Consider the following 22460-nt stretch of genomic DNA (forward strand, 5'->3'; position numbering starts at 1 on the left):
TACGAGGGGTGATTTGGTATTAGATAAGCCTGAGTATATGCCTTATTTGTTGTTTGCTATCTACATGGTCTTAGGCAAAATGTTAAACTCCATTGCTGCTTTCTTGATAGCAAAATTACCTTCCAAATTCTAATGATTATAGTGGAAACCAGATAATTGATGTGTAATGTCTAATTTAGTACTTGCTACAAAGTTAGCTATTATTATTACAAAAATGATATCTTAGTCTTAACTATTAAAGAAATAATAAAATAATTTTAACTAGAAATATCTATAGAGGCATTTCTATTTATTTTGGGATTATATGATCTCAGCCTCTAAGTAAATAACATTTTGCGACCATTTCTTCAATGGTCAGTTTGCGTTATTGATTGCATCAGTTTTCTATTGCTGCTGTAACAGATTACCATGAGTTCAGTGCTTAAAACAAGATAAAGGTATTATTCTGCAGTTCTGGAGCCCAGAAGTCTGAAATGTTACTCACAGGACTAAAACTGAGGTGTCAGCGGGACTGCATTCCTTTCTTGGAGGCTCTAGGAGACAATCCATTGTCTTGACTTTCCTGGTTTCTAGAGGCTTCCTGTATTCTTTGGCTCATGGACGTTTCAGCCATCTTCAAAGCCAGCATTATCGTATCTTCAAATTCTCTCTGGCTCTGATCTTTTGCCTCCATTTTCCATATTTAAAGGACCCTTGTGATTACATTGGGCACACTTGGATAATCCAGGATGCGCTCCTTAAGATCAGCTGCTTATTACTTTAATTTCATCTGCAATGTTAATTTTCTCTTACCATATAGCATAATATATTCACAGGTTCTGGGGATTAGGATGTGAACATATCTGAGAGGTCATAATTCTACCTACCACACTGATACATATATTTTCTTGTAATATAGCATTTTACTTATGTAGATTTGGCTTTTTATATCAATTAATTTTATGAGGGAAGGAACAATACTTATCAATCACTTACAACATTGCTGCCTAAAGTGTGGCTCATGAACCAGCAGGTTCAGCATTATGTGGGAACTTGTTAGAAGTGCAAAGCCTTTATTTCCACCACAGGCCTACTGCATTAGACTCAGCATTTTTATAAGTTCACTAGGTTTTATTTACACATGTAATCTGTATGTAATATATTATACTATATATATATATTTATATGTTTATGCATATTTGTGTATGTGTATATTTAAATTTGAGAACCATGGATGTTGTATTTATTAGGTGCTTTATTATAAGCTTTCCATATGTTATTTTATTTTGTTTTAGCACAAGCCTTTTAAATAGACATTATTACCTTTACATTGCAGGTGAAAGAAAACACTAAAATTCAGCAAGTTTCTGTGAGATCACAGATTAAAAGTCACAGGTGCATGGATTACAACCCAGATGTGACCAAGTCTAATGCCCAAGCTTTTAACTTTACAACCCACTGTTCAAGAATAAGCTTTTCTTATTTGTATTGATGCAAAAAAGAGAAAAGCACAATAATTAATTATAAATTGTTAAAGCCTATTTTTTCAATTATCTTACTCCCTAATTTCATAATGATTTTTTTCATTTTCAAAACATTTAAATATATCCTTAGTAATGAAAAAGATTGTTTTAATGCTGACCCCTAAAAATATTTTCTCTGTTAAACACAAATAAAAGAAAAAGGCAAAAGAAATTTGTCCAATACACCATAATTGCTTTAAGAAAACAAAAATACACAATTTGAGCGTACTTGAGTACACACACAAAGTGTTCAATGTCCTAAGGAATCACTATAAATATTTTACAGATATTTCACTGCATGATTTTGAAATTACTATTTATGTAAGACTCTGTATTTAACAAATTAACAGCTATCAGAATCTTATAGTCTACTTAATAAATAATATGCATTTAAAAATACATATAATTTACAGCCTTAAGTGCAGTCATTCAACATTAAAGCCAAAGACTAATTCTGATTTCCCTTCTGTTAAGTCGAATGTGCTACCACACAGTAAATGCTAGAGACATTTTATTTCTACATTTGTACTTTACCAAAGACAGAGCCAGCTGGGACTTTTAATTTGTTTTTTATACCAGTATTTAGAATTCCTTGGCATAGTAAAAATAAAATGATCATTTTCCCTTATGCAACATATATATGTCAAGGAAAATAGACAAACTATTTTTCGACCTTCATTTAATCTTGGACATGGGGACTGAGTGTCACCAAAAAATTCCTGCAAATTAATATACAAAACATACTTCTCTTTTAAATAATTTAATTTTGATGTATATGCATATAGAGGTATTCCCACTTCCACACTATTATTAAGATATTGATGTTACTTTCATGAAGAAAAATCACTTTATTTGGGATTTTACCTTCAATTTAGGTGGCCGGAATGCAATCCTGACTTACTAAATGCAATAATAAATTATGCTTGAGGCATCTTTAAAAGTAAACAATTCATAAAATCAGAGTATAAAGACATGAAACATACTGTTTTGCTCAACAATGTGAACTTTCTTATTTTAATTTAAAACATATTTATTTTAAAAAGGAACAAATCAGTTGATTACTTTTTGTGGCTCGCAAAGAACGTATCTTGGAATAAATATGCAACAATAAAAAACCTGGGTATTAATCTAATGAAAACAGCATTGTAGAAGAGAACCAATATGTGACAATTGGTGGATCTTAATCTTTCTCTAAATTAGAGAAATTTATTTAAAGAGCAAAGTTTCTTTGACAATTTAGAGAGGATATTGTGAAGACTGTATAAGGTACTCTTCAGAAGAAAAGAAAATAAACAATTATTTACTGATGGATTACAATATGATAGGTCTTGAGATAGTGTTTTCTAAAATTTGAAATCTCATTTATTCTCTACCAAAATTTTGTAACTAGATTAATTTTATCATCATTTTACAAATAAGGAAGCTGAGAGAGGTTAGGTAACTTGACCAAGATCACAGGCTCATATTAAGTAGAACTGGGATTTGAACTTGGGTCTGTTTAACTCTAGGGCTCATATTCACTTCCTATGAGACCCTGTGACCCACAGTACTGCTGAGCTACCAGATAGATGTAGTGGTATCTAAGGGTACCACTAATAGGCTAAGAGCCTAACCAGGGTAAAAAGTGGAGCAAATGAGGCAATGGTAGAGAATTAATAGGGAGGAGACCAAGACAAAGGCAAGACCTATAAATAGAGAAGATAGAATGTCATCCACAACAGCCACATGTATTCACTGGCAGTCCCACTTCCCTTGATTGTCCTTCACTACCTTAGAAACAGCAAAGCATTATCCTTGTAAAAGAGGCAGTACTCCCATGTCTACTTTGGTGTGGTGGATATGCCTGTACCCATTGCTGGCAAGTCCTTTCTGGAGATGTTCTTGAAATATGACTCACATGCAGGTGAAGTTTCCTTTTCTTCCCCTAACAAAGCCTTTTAGATGGCTCTTTCTCTTTTACCATTTGATTTCCTCCCATCTTCCTCCAAATCCCAGGAAACCAGGCCTAAAATAAAAAATTAACTTGTCTATTTTTTTTTTTAAATTCTGTAGTCATTTGTTCAGTGGCTTTTGTACAAAACATTTAGCTCTGTACTCTAAGAGATTTAAACACCAAAAGACACACTCCTTTACTCTCAGAAGTATTTGATTTGATCTCTGGAGCATTGTGTTGTAACATACCTTCAGAAATATGTCCTATCAAGATCACATTCTATGGTGAATGTTCTCTACTTGGTATTTCTCATCCTTGGTGCTAGAATCTTATTTCTAATAATCAGGTATATTATGTTAGTTTCTCAATGTACTCTTAATTTAGTACTTTATGATAAAGACAATGGTCATGATTTATTGATGATTTATTGAGAATGACTTAGCTCACTAAGAGAATGTTATTCAATCTGCTGTATATATTTACGTACCACCAACTCTATGGAACAGAGAAAACCATACAATGATAGACCATAACAAAGCATTCTAACTTTAGTCTTATTAATAATTATATGAATAGCTACCATTTATCAGATGTTAACCACATGTCATCTTCTGTGATATGTGCTATATTACATTATTTAATCTAAGCCTTATAACAATCCCATTGGGTGAGGAATGCTGTTTACAGACAAGAAGATTGAGGTGACAGTTCTGGGATTCTAAGTCAGGTTTTTTGGAGGCTACGATCACCATGTTGTTCTGAATCCATGGCAGGTACTACCTCTCTATGTAGTAAGACCAAGGATTGCCTGTGTTGAAGTTCCATTGAGACCTGTTTCTGTTTGACTCGTGTCTCTCTTGCCTTATGCTGCTGCCTGCATGGTTGTATTGGGATGTCTACATGTTGAACAGGCCCTTTTCACAAAGTCGCACTTATGACCTGAAGCAAAGTAAGATCTTTAAGTAGTAATGAGGGTAAATATTTGCACAGTGCTGCAGTTTGTTTCTATAACCTAAATTTGCCAACCCCTCTCTGTGAGAATCAGCATTTCCATGTTCAGAAGGCTGCATTCTCAGCATGCTATGCCAAGATGAGAGGCTTCAGAACTCTTGGCAGGAAGAGGGGAATACACTGAAAATGGTCCCACACATGTGCAAGACCATGGCAATTCTTGAGAAATACCACCAAGCCTTATCTAACAACAGAAGACAGAAATGGTATATTTAATTATTTTATGGGCCATGGTATGTTGCTATACAATAATAAAAATATACTATGCTATGAAACCACAGAGGGTGGAAAGATTAAGCCTAGTTGGGAGGATCTGGGATGGATCCTTATTAGATATGGGATTTGAACCAGACCTTGAAAGACCACAATGATTTGCACAGGTAGAACGAAGAAGCAAGCATTTCATGGAAAAAGCTGAATTTACTGAGGTCTTTATACCTATCATCTCATTTATACTCCCTTTAAACCCTGAAATGTAGGAATTATTACTCCCATTTTATGGAAGAGATGATTTATATCTAGTGTAAAGTGCTTTAGGTCACATTTTTGGTAAATGGAGTGGTTGAATTCAAATCCAGGCCATAATCTTACTTCCTGTCCCAGGACATTCTTTATGCCAGTCTGCAGAGAGGTGAGAAAATGTCTGACCCAGGAGAGAACAGCAAATAGATGAGTGGCTGTATGTCGAATGAATAAGCATATATGGAGGTAAGTTTCCATTTCATCCATGGAGCAAGGCTAAGAGTGGAGAAGCAAGGGCACAGAGGAGAGGAGAGTGTTTGTAACAGCTCTGTTTGGTTTTACGATGTGGCTTCAACTTTAATGGTGGAATCCCACAATTTTTATTGCGTCTTTTAATGGAATTACTAATAGAAGATTCCCTACACCACTTGGTTTCAGGCACCTTTGCCTTGACATCCTTAATATCAGCCAATGCCGTGGAAAGGATTGTCCCTCAGAACATCCAGAATCTCACCACACAGAGTAACACAAGTGTGCTGGGCTTATCCGACTTTGAAATGCAAAGGATCCGCGTTGCTGCAGCAGTTTCCTTCTTGGGAGGTGTGATTCAGGTGAGTAATACTGACACTTGAGCACAAGAAAAGGGAAGTAGCAGCAAAGGGAAGGAAGTTGGTGTTTTATTTTGATTCTTGTTCATGAGTTTGTCTTTGCAGATGGATAAAGGGCTGATGTGTTTTATCATTATGGAAATGCTGTCTAGAGTCATTACTCTGTAAATGCTGGTTGAATGAATGAATTAGAATCAGTAAATTGAAGTTACAGAGAAACAGTTTTTGGTTTTTTAAGACTGAACTTTCTAAAAAATGTTTTAGAAAATGGAGTGAGCTTCCGTGTAAGGCAATGAGGCCATCCTTGTGTCCACACAGTGACTACGTTGTCAATGTAAGGGAATGTTACAGAAAAATTCCTGCAATGGGAAGGAGATGTGACCAGATCTCTAGGGTCATTCCCAGTTTTCAGATTTTATGATGTTATTGCCTACATCAGTAATAAATGGTACTTGGTTTATGCTGTAGGTTTACTGATCTGAGGTCATTGGACTCAGTTCTGTACCACCAGCATCGTGTTGCTGCCAAGATTGCTAGTCTTTCTGTTTCTTCAAAATATCGGAATATGTAATTTGGTGTTTCTAATCAGTGGTCAGAATTAGAAAACTCAGAAGTGACTATAAAATAAATGTAGGCAGGCACTGAATATTAGATGTGGAATTGCCTGTTAGATAGCTATTTTCGCTTACTCTCTCATGACAACTGAATTATGCATGCATAAACTTCCTGGGTGGCTGTGATTTGGGTTGAGGAGACTCTATTTTACAGTGTAACATTATTTACAAGGTCCACGATCTTGTAAACAGCAAGAAGGGAGAAAAACAGTTGATGATTGCCTGGAATTAGATAGTAGAAGAAAACATGTGACCTAGAAGAAAGGCAGCATTAAAATTCTTGGAGTTATATTGCCTTCTAGCTATATGAAAAGGCCAGAAGAATTAAGGATGTTAAATTAAATGAGAATAGGGACTCATGTCTTCATAATGCTTGAGAGAAACAGACTATTTGAGTGGTAGCTCATTTGCTTAGGAGACTGACCAGACTAGTGGGCCAATCAGTATTTTCTATGGCTTGTATCTGAACTGTCATAAAATAAAAACTAGTTGCCTGACTACCCTGTAACATTTGGTTTATTTTTCCAACCATGGATAATGTCAGCCTATTCTGAGGCTTGCACAGGTAGGCTTAGTGGCTTTTCCTCCTTGCCTGGCCTGTGTGAGGCTCTCTGAGACCTGTCGTCTATCTCCATCTCAGAAATTATCATCCCTGTGAACTGGTAGATCAAACATGGATACGTTGCCTTGGATTTGGCATGAGTTTTCCTTAATTTCTATTCACTTAAAATAAAAAAATCTCTGTATTAACATTGCAAAGATAAGATTGCTTCTCTTTCTTGTCCCATTATTTTTTTCATACATATTTCTCTTTGAATTTATGATTTTTACTAGAGTTGGACTTTCTCTTATTCTAAAAAGCATGAAACAAGTAGTTTTAGGTTATATAATACTATACAGTATTAGGTATATATTAGTATAGTAAAAATCTAAGAGTATACATAGCAGTAAGACCCAGTGACCTTCTGCTTAGTCTCATTTTAACCATTTTCTGAAAGTTTCAAAAAAATATCAGGTATTCTGTTATTATCTAGAATATTTAGATTATGAATTAAAATGGTAACATATAAAAGTCAAAGCCAGGATTCTAATAACATAAAATATATATGTCTCATTTCTCCAAATGAAACTCCCTGAAATTATAAGAACAAAGCAGGATATTATTAAAGATAATAAAAATAATTTTGTTTTCATGGCCTTTTATTACATGTAAAATCTGATTCAGAGAGTTGCATGTTTTCTCTTATAACTCCATCAAACATCTGCTTTTCTTCCTTTTTAGCTCTGGTTCTGGATATGTGACTTATGTTTTAGCCAATTTTTAAGCAGATGGCTGGACTTTATTTGATCTCCAAACGCTTCTGTCCATTATCAACTAGAAACTTAAAAGAGTTTTGGATCTTTGGGATTGAGCTTCTCAGTTATTTTTCCTTTGATTCCTTCAGATTTGAAATCTACCGAATCAAAGTATCTAGTTCTACAAACATAAAAAGTGTGTGTTTGCCTGGTTTTATTTATTTATTTGTGTATTGTTTTGCTTTTGCTTGCATATTATTTATTTTCGAGTTGATTTTTTTTTTCTCTGAAGGACCAGCTGACGGAACTATTTAGATTAATAAGATTATATTATTAAAGTGTCTGAAACAATCATGTCTGATCTGATGATTCACAGTTAGAAATGCTCTCAGGTGCAAGTAACAGAGAACCCTTCTATCGAAGGCTTACACCATAAAGATATTTATTGCTTCTTGTATTACAAGAAGTTATAGAAGTAAGTTCTTGAGGGGCATTGGTGTCTGGCAGCATATTCAGTTGATGAACTAATCTGCTTTCTGTTATTAGGTAATAATGGCTCTGTGACTTCTTAGTGTGTTTCCTTCTTACCCTTCTTTGTAACTGACAAGTAAGCTTTTACCCCTAAAGTGTAGCTTTTATTTGTGTAATTTCCTCCCAAACAACTCTTTCTCCATTTCTTGACTTATATGCTTTAACATTATTTTAATGATTCTCTTTTGTCTATTTCTTTCATTTTAACTTATGCAATTTTAGAAGAAAGTATAGCATAGAACAATAAAGGAATTAGGGTGAAATTAAAATGTATACTTAGAGCAAACTGTCTTCATCATATAAACTTTCTGATTTTAGTTTGCTATTTGCCTTTTTTCAATTTTGGCTCTTCTTCCAGTGTTTTGTATGTCTATAATATTTTAGTTTGTTTTGTTTTGTTTTGTTTTGTTTTGTTTTTTTTTTGAGACAAAGTCTCATTTTTGTTGCTCAAGCTGGAGTGCAGTGTTGCAATCTCGGCTCACCACCACCTCTGCCTCCTGGGGTCAAGCAATTCTCTTGCCTCAGCCTCCCGAGTAGCTGAGATTACAGGCATGTGCCACCACGCCTGGCTAATTTTGTATTTTTAGTAGAGACGGGGTTTCTCCATGTTGGTCAGGCAGGTCATGAACTCCCAACACAGGTGATCCTCCCACCTGGGCCTCCCGAAGTGTTGGGTTTACAGTCGTGAGCCACTGCACCTGGCCTAGTTTGTTTTCTATATAAGACATTATTTAGAAAACAAAGTTCTTGAGGGTAATTATAGTGTCTTAACACATTTTAAAGTCGTCATCATACCTAGTATAGAACTCTACATGGTAGATTCTCAGAACATTTGTTGAATTAAAAAATTAATTTTCTATTTGGGAGTCTGAAAACCAAAAAACAGCAAACATAATGCTAGGTAATAATTTAGTGATTTTAAAATATAAACTGAGTCTGACATTTGTTAATTTTAATTATTATAACAAGCTGGAAATGTAAAAAAAAACAAAAAACAAAAACGCACACTCAAAACTGTCACTTCCCTTCCCTAATGCTGCTATATATGTATATATGAATTCTCATTTTGTTAGTAACATCTCTTCAAGATGAATTCCTAGAATGAGATTACTGAGTCAAAAGGTAAATTCAAAACAAAAACAAGTGTGGTTTTGTTAGACATTGTTAAATTCCCTTCCAAGGTTTACATTTCCACAGCAGCATATGAGAGTGCCCTCAGCCTTCCCAACAGAATGTGTTCTTAGGCTTTTTAACTTTAGCCAAACAGGTGAAAACTAGTATTCAAGGTAATTTGAGTTTTTAAAATTATGAGTGAGGTTTAACATCTTTTCATACATTTAAAATCATTTTGTGCTAAAATTTTTTCCCATTCTGTTGGTTGCCCGTTCACTTGAATGATTGTTTATTTTGCTATACAGAAGCTCTGGAGTTTAATTAGATCCCCATTTGTCTATTTTGGCTTTTGTTGCCAATGCTTTTGGTGTTTCAGTCATGAAGTCCTTGCCTATGCCTATGTCCTGAATGGTTTTGCCTAGGTTTTCTTCTAGGGTTTTTATGGTGTTAGGTCTTATGTTTAAGTCTTTAATCCTTCTGGAGTTAATTTTAGTGTAAGGTGTCAGGAAGGGGTCCAGTTTCTGCTTTCTGCACACTGCTAGCCAGTTTTCCCAACACCATTTATTAAACAGAGAATCTTTTTCCCATTATTTGTTTTTGTCAGGTTTGTCAAAAATCAGATGGTTGTAAATGTGTGGCATTGCCTTCAGGGCCTCTGTTCTGTTCCATTGGTCTATATTATATCTCTGTTTTGGTACCAGTACCATGCTGTTTTGATTACTGTAGACTTGTAGTATAGTTTGAAGTCAGGTATCATGATGCCTCCAGCTTTATTCTTTTTGCTTAGAATTGTCTTAGCTATGCAGGCTCTCTTTTGGTTCCATATGAAGTTTAAGGTGTTTTTTTCCAGTTCTGTGAAGAGGGTCACAGGTAGCTTGGTGGGGATAGCACTGAATCTATAAATTACTTTGGGCAGTATGCCATTTTCACAATATTGATTCTTCCTAACCATGAGCATGGAATGTTTTTCCATCTGTTTTTGTCCTCTCTTATTTCCTTGAGCAGTGGTTTATAGTTCTCCTTAAAGAGGTCCTTCACGTCCTTTGTTAGTTGTATTCCTAGGTATTTTATTCTCTTTGTAGCAATTATGAATGGCAGTTAATTCTTGATTTTGTTCTCTTTAAGTCTGTTATTGCTGTATAGGAATATTTGTGATTTCTGCACATTGATTTTGTATCCTGAGACCCATCTGACAAAGGGCTAATATCCAGAATCTACAAAGAACTAAAACAGATTTACAAGAAAAAAACAACCCCATTAAAAAGTGGGTGAAGGATATGAACAGACGCTTTTCAAAAGAAGACATACATGAGGCCAACAAACATATGAAAAAATGCTCATCATCACTGGTCATTAGAGAAATGCAAGTCAAAACCATATTGAGATACCATCTTACACCAGTTAGAATGGTAATCATTAAAAAATCTGGAGAAAACAGATGCTGGAGAGGATGTGGAGAAATAGGAACACTTTTACACTGTTGGTGGGAGTGTAAACTAGTTCAACCATTGTGGAAGACAGTGTGGCACTTCCTCAAGGACCTAGACATAAATTCCATTTGACCCAGCAATCCCATTGCTAGGTATATATCCAAAGGATTATAAATCATTCTATCTTAAAGACACATGCACACATATGTTCATTTCAGCACATTTACAATAGCAAAGACCTAGAACCAACCCAAATGCCCATCGATGATAGACTGGACAAGGAAAATGTGGCACATATACACCATGGAATACATTTTTTAATGCAGCCATAAAAAAATGATGTCCCTTTGTAGGGACATGAATGAATCTCAGCAAACTGACACACAGACAGAAAATCAAACACTGCATGTTCTTACTCATAGGTGGGTGTTGAACAGCGAGAACACATGGACACAGGGAGGGAAGCATCACACACTGGGGTCAGTTGGAGGGGACTAGGAGAGGGACAGTGCGGGGTAGGGAGTTGGGGAGGAATAACATGGGGAGGAATGCCAGATATAAGTGATGGGGATGGAGGCAGCAAACCACATTGCCATGTATGTACCTATGCAACAATCCTGCATGATCTGCACATGTACACCAGAACCTAAAGTGCAATAAAATATGTATATATATATATAAATTGATATAAAGTAATCTTTTATATATATTATATATATATATAAAAGATCATTTTGTGCTAATTTTGTGAATAGTCTGTTTATATTTGTCTAATTTCTCCATCAGAGTTTTTTAAATTTTTTTCTTCAAATTTTAAGGGTTCTTTATATATTATGGATATTAGCCCTTTTTCTGTGATAGATGTTGCAAATATTTCCTTCTAATTTGGCAATTGTTCTTTGACATTATTTTACTATGCAAGTTAAAAAATATGTAGTCAAATTTATCAGTCGTTTCTTTTACTGCCCATTGATTTTGAGTCAGTGTTAGCTTTTTTCAACACTGAGTTTATAGAGGAAATCACCCATTTTTTTTCTAGACTTCTGTGATTTAAGTTCATTTATTTCTTTTTATATATAGGTTCCTGATCATTGTGAAGTTTAAGCTTATATATGGTGTATGATATGGATGTAATTTTATTTTTTTCGAAGTGGCTGCCTAGTTGTGCCAGCAACATTTATTAAAAAGCCCACCTTTACCTCCATGACTTAAGATGCCACTTTTATCATTTCCAAAGGTACTTACATCAATTTTGGGACTTTCTATGCTATTCTACTGTCTTTAAATCTATTCTCATGAAAGTAGTACCCTGTTTTACGAAGACCCTATAGAATGGTTTAATGTAAGGTAGGACTAATCAACCTTTGTGGTTTTAATTTTTATGTATCTTCTTGGCTATTCTTGCATGTCTTCTTGGCTATTCTTGCATGTTTGTTTTCCTTATGAATTTTAGCACCCACTTGCATAACTGAACAAAAAAGAACTTGCTTATATTTTTACTGGGGTTGTATTAAACTGACATCTTTACTATGATGTTGAGTTGTCCTGTTTAAGAACAGAGGGTGCCTTTCCATTTGTTCAAATCAAATTTTGTGTCTTTCAGAGTGTTTTAAAATTTTCCTCCTACAGGTTTTGCACATTTTTGTCAAGTTTATTCCCAAGGATTTAATCTTCTTTGTTGCTATTATAAGTGGAGTTTCCTTTACCATTATATCCTCTGGCTGGTTATAGTTTGTGTCTTCGAAAGCTATTGATTTTTGTATCTTAATTTTGTATCCTGATATCTTACTGAGTTCTTTTATTATTTGAGTTAGTTTTAGTATTTATTAATTTGCTAGAATTTTTGAGAGATATTTTTACTTCTTCACAAACTCATATTACTGGTGATTTTTCTAATCCAGTTGCATTGGATTTTGCAACCTCTATTATGACGTTAGATAATTGTGAAAATAGTGGGCATTCTTGCCCTTTCATGAGCTTACTTAAAATGCCATTAACATCTCCACAAATTATAATGCAGTCCTCATGAAAAGTTCTATGTTTTGTCATGTTAAGAAATTATATATTGTGTTCTATTTTTGTGTTTTTAATAGAAACTAGAAAAAATGTTGAACACTGTTGAAGCTTTTTCAGCGTCTATAGAAATATCTTACTTTTTTTCTCTCAAAACTACTATTTATTATATCAGTGGGTTTCCTAATATTGAACCAACTTTAAAGTGCCAAAATAAATGCCAGTAGGTCATGGTCTATTTTATTCTTAATGTGGTGTTGGATTATGTTTATTAATTTTCTTCTTTAGTATTTTGCATCATTTTTCTTCAGTGGGACTGGGCTGTAGTTTTCTGTCTTGTGTCTTATCATATCTAAGTGCCAATATTTTATTTTCTTTTTAACATCCTTTCCCAATGCTCCAAAAGTGTTATACATGTTTAAAAGCATTGGAGGTTTTGCAGAATTCCTCTTTAAAATAGTCTGTTGCCTGGTTTTCTTTTGTAGGATAACTTCTTAATGATCTTCTCCAGTTCTTTATACAAAAATTGGTCAGTTTTAGCAGTCTAGCTCTAAACTAATCAAAATTGGCCATTTTTATTTTCTTGGAAAATTATATTTTTATCTATCTTTTCAAATTTATTTATATTTTGATCTTTAAAGTAATCTGTTATAATTTTTTAAAAATTTATTGTTTCAATGTTTTACCCTTTGATATTTTCCATTTTTACATTTGTGCTTTTTCCTTTGTTCTTGATCAAGTTAGCTAGTGTTTTTTTCTATTTTGTTACATTTTTAAGAAAACCAGGACTTTGAAATAGTAGGTCTACTTCTTTCCTATCTCTATCTCTTCTTTTATCTTTATTATTTCCTTCTATTTACCATTCTTTCATTGTTTAGTTGTTCCTCTTTTTCTATTTTTTCCATCTAGGAATTTAATTTATTTGTTATAAGTTTTTCACTTTTATTGATAAAAGCATTTAGTGCTATGAATTTTCCTATGCTAACTGAAATGTATTCTGATTTTGATATATAGTGTGTTTTGCTTGAACATTTTTTAGGAATAAAAATTCTGTGATTTCAGTTTGTATTTCCTCCTTTATCTAATAATTAAGAGTTTTTCATTTTAGGTGGTTGGGTCTTTTTGCTTTTCAGTTTTGTCAATAATTTCTAGTGTTATTTTATTGCAGTCAGGGAGTATTGTTTATAGTAGTCTATGTTACCTAATTTATTAATGTTTTCCTTGTAACCTAATGAATGATCAATTTTTGTGAGTGTTTCATGAGCACTTGAGAAAAAAGATATAGCCCTGATTATCAGAGTGTAAAGATCAGTATATCACTATTAGGTTCCTCCTTGTCACTTTTTTGTCTTTTTGATCTTTCTTGCACTGAGAAAGGGATGTTCATGACTGTAGGCTGCCTTCACTAGAATAGTGGTATTGTAGTGGTTTGATTATCTCTTAGGTAAGCTATATATGTTTGTGTCATAAATATAAGACCATCTAATGTCTCTCACTCACTGCCCCTCAGACAAAATAATTTCTGTCTCTATTCTCTGTTACCATTTGATTTATATTGCTAGTATAAATAAAGTGCACTTATACAACCACAGTAATGTAATGTGACAGTTTCTGTGTTGTACATAAATTCCACATATTTAGAATGTACAATTTGATAAGTTTTGATATATGTATATATTCATGAACCCATCATCAAGACAATAAGAATATCTGTAATTTACAAAACTTTTTCTTGTTAGATTTTTTTTTTGTACTTCTAACTAATTTTTGTAATTGTAATCCCACTCCTTTAAGTCCCCTCCTCACTCAACAGCAACTGCTGATCTGCTTTTTCTCACTATAAGTTAGTTTATATTGTCTAGAATTTTATAAAAACGAATTTACTGTCTCTTCCCCCCTCTTTTTTTTGATCTGGTTTCTTTAACTCAGTAAAACTTTATTTTCTTGATATTATAGATTTATTGCCATGATTTTGTAACAGTAGGAACTCTTGTGAAAAGAACTTAGGCAATTTCTGACAGTTGAGTATTCAGTGACTGAAATGATGGTGTGATAAACTTTTTGTTTCCAGTTCTACCGTCTATTTCTAAGGTATATTGTCTCATAAGAAAGTCTTTTAGTGGAACTGATGCAGTTTTGTACTATTAGTAATACTTTACACAAGGAAAGGAAATTTTTTCTAGCTAACAACAGTAAAAACAGTAGCAGCCAAGAAGAAATTGCTTGCACACTCACAGTAATGAAATGTTAATTTCAAGGCAAGGTGGAAACTTTTAAAATGCCAATATCAATAAGCATTTCTACTGGGGACACAAATATATAATAAAAGTCAATGCACTTCAAAAACCATTTTTTCCTTCTCCCTGTAGCTTTTATTATTCCCTGTGATGGGCAATTGCCTATTTGTTCTTCCAAGAGCTGAAAGGGTTCTGGGATTGTCCCCTGCCCATTCATCTCTGGGAAATTTTCCCAAGCTCTACTTTTCTGAAGCAACCATAGGACAAGATTTCTGCCATGGGGAAATCTAGTTTGGCTCCTTTGTTCAACAATTGTACAAGTGTGAGGTGACACAAGGTGTGATGTTTATTGACAAAGCCTTGTCTTATGACACTACTGCATTCTGGAGACACATGGTCTTATGTCTTCAAGGATATAAAAAGACAACTGCAAACCTAAATAGAAGATTCTTCACTTACTTTTGGTGTTGTGCTAAACATTTTCTTGCATATATTAAATACGAGGATCAGAAGTATAGGAAGGACACAAGGGGTAAAACTAGTTTAACCTGCCTATTCAACACATCATACTTACTCTTCTCAGAAAATCATCAACTTCATTCTTTTGTAATGCAGAAGGAGGACAATCTGAAATCTCTTTTGATGATGTCTCATTGCTTTACAACCGTTACAGAAGAAAGTCATTACTCTGTTTAATCTAAATCTTCCCAGCTGTGTTTGTACCTGGCGAAGATAAGAGGTAATAAACTTAATCAAGTTAGAACTATAACATTCTTAAAATTATAAAAAACTTTCCTCATGTGCAAAAATAATGATACAATGATATTTATTAGCCTAGTATTTGCCAAGCTCTGTTCTAAGCTTACTACATGTATTCATATATTCAATCCTCGTTGACATTTTAGGAAATAAGTGTCCTATTTTCCCTATTATACAGATAAAGATACTGAAGGTGAAGTGATTGATAGAGTTTGGCTCTGTGTTGCTACCCAAATCTTATGTTGGATTATAATCCTCAATGTTGGGAGAGAAACCTAGTGGGAAGTGATTGGATCTGGATCATAGGGGTGGATTACTCCCTTGCTGTTCCTGTGATAGTGAGTTCCCATGAGATTTGGTTGTTTAAAAGTGTGCGGCACTTCCTCCTTCATTCTCTCTGTCTCTCCTGCCACCACGTGAAAACATGTTTGCTTCCCCTTTGCCCTTTTGCCAGGATTGTAAATTTCCAGAGGCCTCATCAGCCATGCTACCTATACAGCCTGTGGAACTGTGAGTCAACTAAACCTCTTTTCTTTATAAATTACCCAGTCTCAAGTAGTTCTTTATAGCAAAGTGAGAAGAGACAAATAGAGTGACTTATTTAGAATCTTGTAATTAGGAATTAGCACAGTAGGAGCAGGACTCCAGGATACACTCTCTTAACTGCTGCTATGCAGCTTTCTAAACTAATGTTGACAAAGGAAGCGAGGAAACTTAGTATCTACTTCCAGGGCCAGGCATTGTGCTAGCTCTTTCCCGTATTTTACCTCACTAATAATAGTGGCCGCCCGTGCACCAGGCCTGTGTTATGTGGCAGGACTATGTTCTTGGCTCCATAACTGTATGCCTGTCATTCTCTAGTCACTTGTATGAATTTTCTGTGTCTTTTGAGGTTCAGCTCAAATACAGTCATCTCAGAGAAGCCTTCCCTGGTTTCTCTGGACATGCTTAAATGTGATTCCTCCTAGTGTTCCTGTAAGACATTGCTCATGTCCTACATCATAGGGCTTCTCAATCTACCAGGAAATATATATATTATTTTACATATTTGCCTCCTTTTCTAGACTGTGAGTCTCTATAGAACAGAGACTGTTTGTCTCTATAATTCCAACAGCTGGTACTTAATAGATGTGAGTTGATTAAATTGAAGAGGAAAAAGGTCAGTTAAATGTTAGTGGTGTCACTATATTAAATAACTAAAATTAAATTGGGGATTTTTTTTCATCCTTTACCAGAAGATAGGGAATGTGTCTGTATCTGTTTAAATTGTAAAACAGTTCTTGATAAACAAATAGTAATAAACTTAATACTTCTCTAATTTGCTCATGTATTTTGTTAGATGCATCTAGCTCAAGTGTGGGGACCTAGTCAATAAAGTCTCCCCACTTTTCTTATGAATACTCCCACACCTGATGAAAAACAAAAAAACAACTACTTTACAACTCCTTACACCTCTGTGTCTTTTGATAATATCATGCTTCCAATCATCCCACTTTATGACTATTGTTTTCTTTAGATCATATTTCTTAGGCAAATATGAAATCAGAGGGGTTGAATTGTCTATCCCTAGCAGTTCACCCTCATTATGTCTAGCATCAGAGGCTAGTTTTTTCTTGGGTCTGATAACTGAAAAGATTATGGTGCCCCCTTCAACCATGTAATTCCAAATAAATATGATTCTAAAGTCCAGTGAATTTCTGATACATTCCACAAAATTCAGATAAATATTTCCTGAGCATACAGTTAGTTTGTGGAGTAATGTGTACTTGGCTCATCTCTCCGCTCTCCATTCCTGCTCTGTCTAGTTTAGGTGCCTTTGTCCTTTTTTCTTTACTATTCCTGTTATACTAACACTTTAAATGGCCATTCTGTCATGAGATCAATCCTACCAAAGTGGAGCTCTGATGTTTGAGCCAGTGTGCAGCATAGTTCTTGGCAAGATCAGGTGTTTAATAAATGTATGGAAAGGTGATGTCACTCACTCCTGCAAAACTCCCTTTTCACTGCTTTTATAGTGCACTATATTCTGATTTCAAAATGTCTTGCTTTATTATCTATTACTCCCTTTTGGCTAGTTTTGTTCCTTCTCAACTTGCTCTGAACATATGTCATGCTGTCCTGTTTGATCTTCATACTCTTCCCTCTTTTTTGAATGCTTTCTAATGGTTTTCCTCCTTAAGTGTCACGCTTACAATTTTAACCCTCTCCAGCAATACTCCCTTCTCCCTCTGAAATCCAGTGGCACTTGTTCTACTTCTCTCTTTTATATGTGTGGTTTATATCTTTGTCTTGGTGTGGTTACTTGCACACATGCCATACTTCTAAAACCCAGCTGTTTGGTGCTCTTCTTAGAGTTCTTCCTTTTCCCTGTGCTGGTGTATGCAGGATCCAGAAACTCTTTGTGAATAGCACACACTTTGGTGGGAAATTTAGACTTACCTGAAGATCCTGTGGAACAGATGGAGGGGGTTTTCTTTTCTTTGTTTTTTTTTTTTTTTTTTTATAACTTTCACTTTAGGATGATTTTAGATTTGCAGAAAAGTTGCAAAAATAGTACCCAGAGTTGACATATACCCCACACAGTTTCCCCTGTTACTAACATCTTACATTAATTAGTATGGTATATTTGTCACAATTAATAAACGAGTTGATACTTTATTTCCTAAAGTCTATATGTTGCATGCAGATTCCCTTATTATTTTTTTCTTGAGACAGGTGCTCACTCTGTTGCTTAGGCTGGAGTAGAGCTACACAATCGTAACTCATAGTAAACCCGGAACTCCAGGGCTCAAGTTATCCTCTCGCCTCAGCCTCACAAGTAGCTAAGACTACAGGCACCTGCCATACCAATTTTTAAAATGATAGGCCAATTTTTAAATTTTTCACAGAAATGGGGTCTCACTATGTTACCCAGGCTGATCTCAAACTCCTGGCCTCAAGCCATCATTTCATCTTGGCCTTCCAAAGCACTGGGATTATAAGCATCAGCCACCGTGCCTGGCTGTTAATTTTTACCTAATATCCTTTTTATCCTCACGATCCCATCCAGGATGCCACTTTACATTTGGTTATCCTGTCTTTCTTAGTTTCATCATTACTGAACATTGCTGAGATTTTAAAATTTTTTAATGATCTTGACACTTTTGAGGAGTACTGGTCAGGTAGTCTACAGAAAGTCCCTCAATCAGGATATGTTTGATATTCTTACCATGATTAGATTGGGATTATATATTTTTAGGAGAAGTAGGGGTGTGTGTGTGTGTGTGTGTGTGTGTGTGTGTGTGTGTATAATTGTGATAAAATACACATAACATAAAATTTACCATCTTAACCATTTTTAAGTGTGTAGTTCAGTAGTATTGAATACGTTCACAATATTTAGCAGCCATCACCATCATCCTTCTTTACAACTCTTTTCATCTTGTAAAACTGAAACTCTTTGCTCATTAAACAAGTGACAGTCTCATCACATCATAAACTATAACAACACTTATCATTATTGATGTTAACTTGATCACCTGGTTGAGGTAGTGCTTGTCAGTTACTCTATTTTCTCCCTTTCCATACTGTATTTTATGGAAATAAGTCATTATGAATAGCCCACACTTAAGGAGTGGAAGTTATGTCAAGTGGGGAGTTAAGGAGTGGGGATTCTCTGCATAAATTACTGGAATTCTGCACAGATTTGCCTATTCTCCCCTATTTATTTAGTTAATCATTTATATGAGTATGGACTCTAAGATATTTGTTTTATTCTTTGGTTATAATCCAATACTACTTTATTTATTTTGCTCTTCAAATTGTCCTGGCTTTGGACATTGGGGACTCTTTCAGTTGGCTCTGTGTCTGTCCTTGACACCCTTATTTGTTTATTTACTATTTTAACATTTCCTTATTTTCTAGCACTACAAGATAATCCAGGTTCATATTATATATGTCCTGCTCCAGTCCTAGAATCAGCCATTTCTCTAAGGATCTCTGGTTTCTTTTATTAGAGAAAGTTGTTAGAAGATTTAAATGGTAGGTATGCTTATTGCTACCAGGATGTTGTTGCTTCTAAGGCTTTTTATCTGAGAGAGCAATAAAATATTGTATGCATATTAAACATAATATAGTTATGTTTAATTATATAGCAAATCTTATAAGGCAAATCTGTGCAAAATTCCAGTAATTTTGTCTCTTAATACACATGCTTGAGCCCACTCACTCAGAGCTGTTGAGATCATGAAATATGTTACATATATTAATTATATTATGTATAATTTATAGGTATGTAATCATATCTATATGTATTTATGTATCCATCTATGCCTATGTTAAGTTAAATATGTGTATATACTTAGATCTCCAACCTTAATGTATTACCACATTGATCATTCTAGCTTTTTGCCTTGTTTGACTGAAACCTTCCCCTCCAGCAGTGAGAATCTGGCTCCCACCACCCACCATCCATTTGCTTAAGTTTGCAATTCCAGTGTATATAATATATAACGATATATTGCAATATAATATATATTACAATTCCAGTATATTTGCAGGCAGTGGATCTTTATGAGTACAGGTCTGCAGCAACCTCAATTCTTGCCTCCTCCGAAGAAAGAATTCTACTGAGGTGCATATGGCAGGAGAGACCAAGGCAAGTTTTAGAGCATGAAAGAAAAGAAAATAAAGTACACTTAGAAGGGGTTAAGGTGGGCAACTTGAGAGACCAAGTGCACTATTTGACCTTTTGACCTGAGATTTTGTATGTTGGCATGCTTCTGGGGTCTTGCATTCCCTCTTCCCTTGGGATGGGCCATCTGCATGCATAGTGGCCTGCTAGCACTTGGTTGGGAGGGGAACATGTGCAGTGTATTTACTGGAGTCATATGCATGCTCACTTGAGGTGTTTTTCCCTTATCACTCGAATGTCCCTGGGAGGTCATAAACCAGTTATAAACACTGCCATTTTGCCTCTTGATACAGATGGTTGGGCCCACTTGCCCAACTCTTAAGATCTTAATGGGAAGCTGCTGATCATGTTTCAGATGTTTCTATCTTTTGGGGGACTTCCTTTCCCTGGTGCTGGCTGGGACCAATTATTATTTTAGAGAAACAGTTTAACAACTGCCTGACCATCACTTGATGGTCACCTGACATTCCAGGTTGGGGTGGACAGGGCCTGTTCCTGCTCTGCTCATGTCTGACTAGCTACCTATAACATTTCCCCTTACAAGGGTCCAATACTCCACTTTTTTTTTTGAGAAAATGGAGAAAGTTCAGGTGGTTCTGTGAGTCTTGGCCTTTTGCTAGCTGTCAGGGTGGGGTTGGCTCCATTGGATGGTGAAAGTGGTATCCGGCTAAGTCCAAGGGAGACAGGGGCAGGATTTTTTCTGTGTCCCACCGATGGGCAGTTTACAGGTCCCCTACAAAAGGGTGATTCTTGAATATTGGCAGGATGGTGTCCCTCACTGAGGATCTACAGCTTGATGGTCTGAAGGCAACAGGAGACAAATTGGTTTATTATATTTAGAAGAATATGTTAAAACGAAATAAGTGGGTGAGGACAGCTTCTCGATAAGATCTCAAGAGTTCAGTGAGTGGGCTCAAGCACGCCTATCAAGAGGTGAAAAGGCAGTATTTAACCGATATATGACCTTCCAGGGAAATTCAACTTGTAAGGGAAAAACACCTCGAGTGAGCACGCATACAACTCTAGTAAACATACTGTGCATGCTCCGCTCCCAAGTGCTAGCAGGCCACCATGCATGCAGACAGCCCACCCCAAGGGAAGAATCAGGGGAGAGGGAATGCAAGACCCCAGAAGCATGTTGGCATATAAAACCCCAAGTCAAAAGGTCAAACAGTGCATTTGGTCTCTCAAGTTTCCTGTTTGGGCCCCTTCTAAATGTACTTTACTTTTTCACTCCTGCTCTAAAACTTGCCTCAGTCTCTTTTTCTGCCTTATGCCCCTAAGTTGAATTCTTTCTTCTGAGGCAGCAAGAATTGTGTTGCTGCAGACCCATACCCATTCGGATTAGCTGCAACAGTGGTTTCAGAATTATTAACCCCTATTACCATGGGAAACAACTTTAACAGTTAGTCTAGTGTTTCCTTTTTGCCTTTAGTCTTCCAGACTCCAGTCATTTTCAAAATTATTTATGTTAGCACATTCTTTTTGCCACTCACTTCAGTGAGGTTGTTTCATCCATTTAGCTAGTCTGAAAAGACTATATATTATATGATTCCATTTAAATAACATTCTGTAAAAGGAAGAACTTATAAAGTCTATAGAGACAGAAAAAGCACAATCATTGCCAGATTCTTCATCATAATCTACATTTCATTCTGAGAACTCCCGACCTCCTAAATGATTTATATATACATATATAATTTATATTGCTATAATCATATTAATTATATTGTATATAATTTATATGTATGTAATCATATCTATATGAATTTATGGATATATGTATTATATATATATAATTGTAGAAAATATGCAAGCACACAATTTACCATCTTAACCATTTTTATGTATGTGATTCAGAAGTATTAAATACGTTTACAATGTTATGTAACCACCAACCACCTCCACCATTTGTAAACCAAATAGTATTTGAGACAGTTCTCAATCAACTTAGAAGTTTATTTTGCCAAGGTTAAGGATATACCCAGGTGAAAAGAACATGGCATCACAAAAATAGTCTGTGATCTGTGATATTCTCCAAAGGATTCTGTGAGAGTCATTATTTACAGGGAATAAGCAGGCTGGAGGAGGAAGAGGGAGGATATGGTAATCCACATGTAGCAAGGGAATAAGAGCAGGTAGAGGAATTATTAATTATGTATTCCTCTTGCCCTCAGTAAATCAGCACTTTACATATGATGAGGTGAACATAGAGTAGCTACCTGTGGAGATATTTAACCTTTTATCTGTAGCTATCTGCTTACAAACAAAAGGAAAGG

General features: G+C 35.2%; 1 protein-coding gene across 4 annotated transcripts in view; it reads left to right on the plus strand.

The window, feature by feature from the left end:
• SLC26A7 (solute carrier family 26 member 7) overlaps window positions 1-22460 on the plus strand; it is a 207323-nt gene that overhangs the window by 99485 nt on the left and 85378 nt on the right. For all 4 annotated transcript variants that reach the window (XM_064384356.1, XM_012465103.2, XM_012465104.2 and 1 more), the window contains one exon: window positions 5347-5519. In XM_064384356.1, the coding sequence (XP_064240426.1) occupies window positions 5347-5519 (173 nt within the window). The remainder of the gene's footprint in view (window positions 1-5346; window positions 5520-22460) is intronic.

Source organism: Aotus nancymaae, unplaced genomic scaffold (assembly GCF_030222135.1).
Source record: "Aotus nancymaae isolate 86718 unplaced genomic scaffold, 86718_ANA_hifiasm-v0.15.2.pri h1tg000036l, whole genome shotgun sequence".
Classification (NCBI taxonomy): domain Eukaryota; kingdom Metazoa; phylum Chordata; class Mammalia; order Primates; family Aotidae; genus Aotus; species Aotus nancymaae.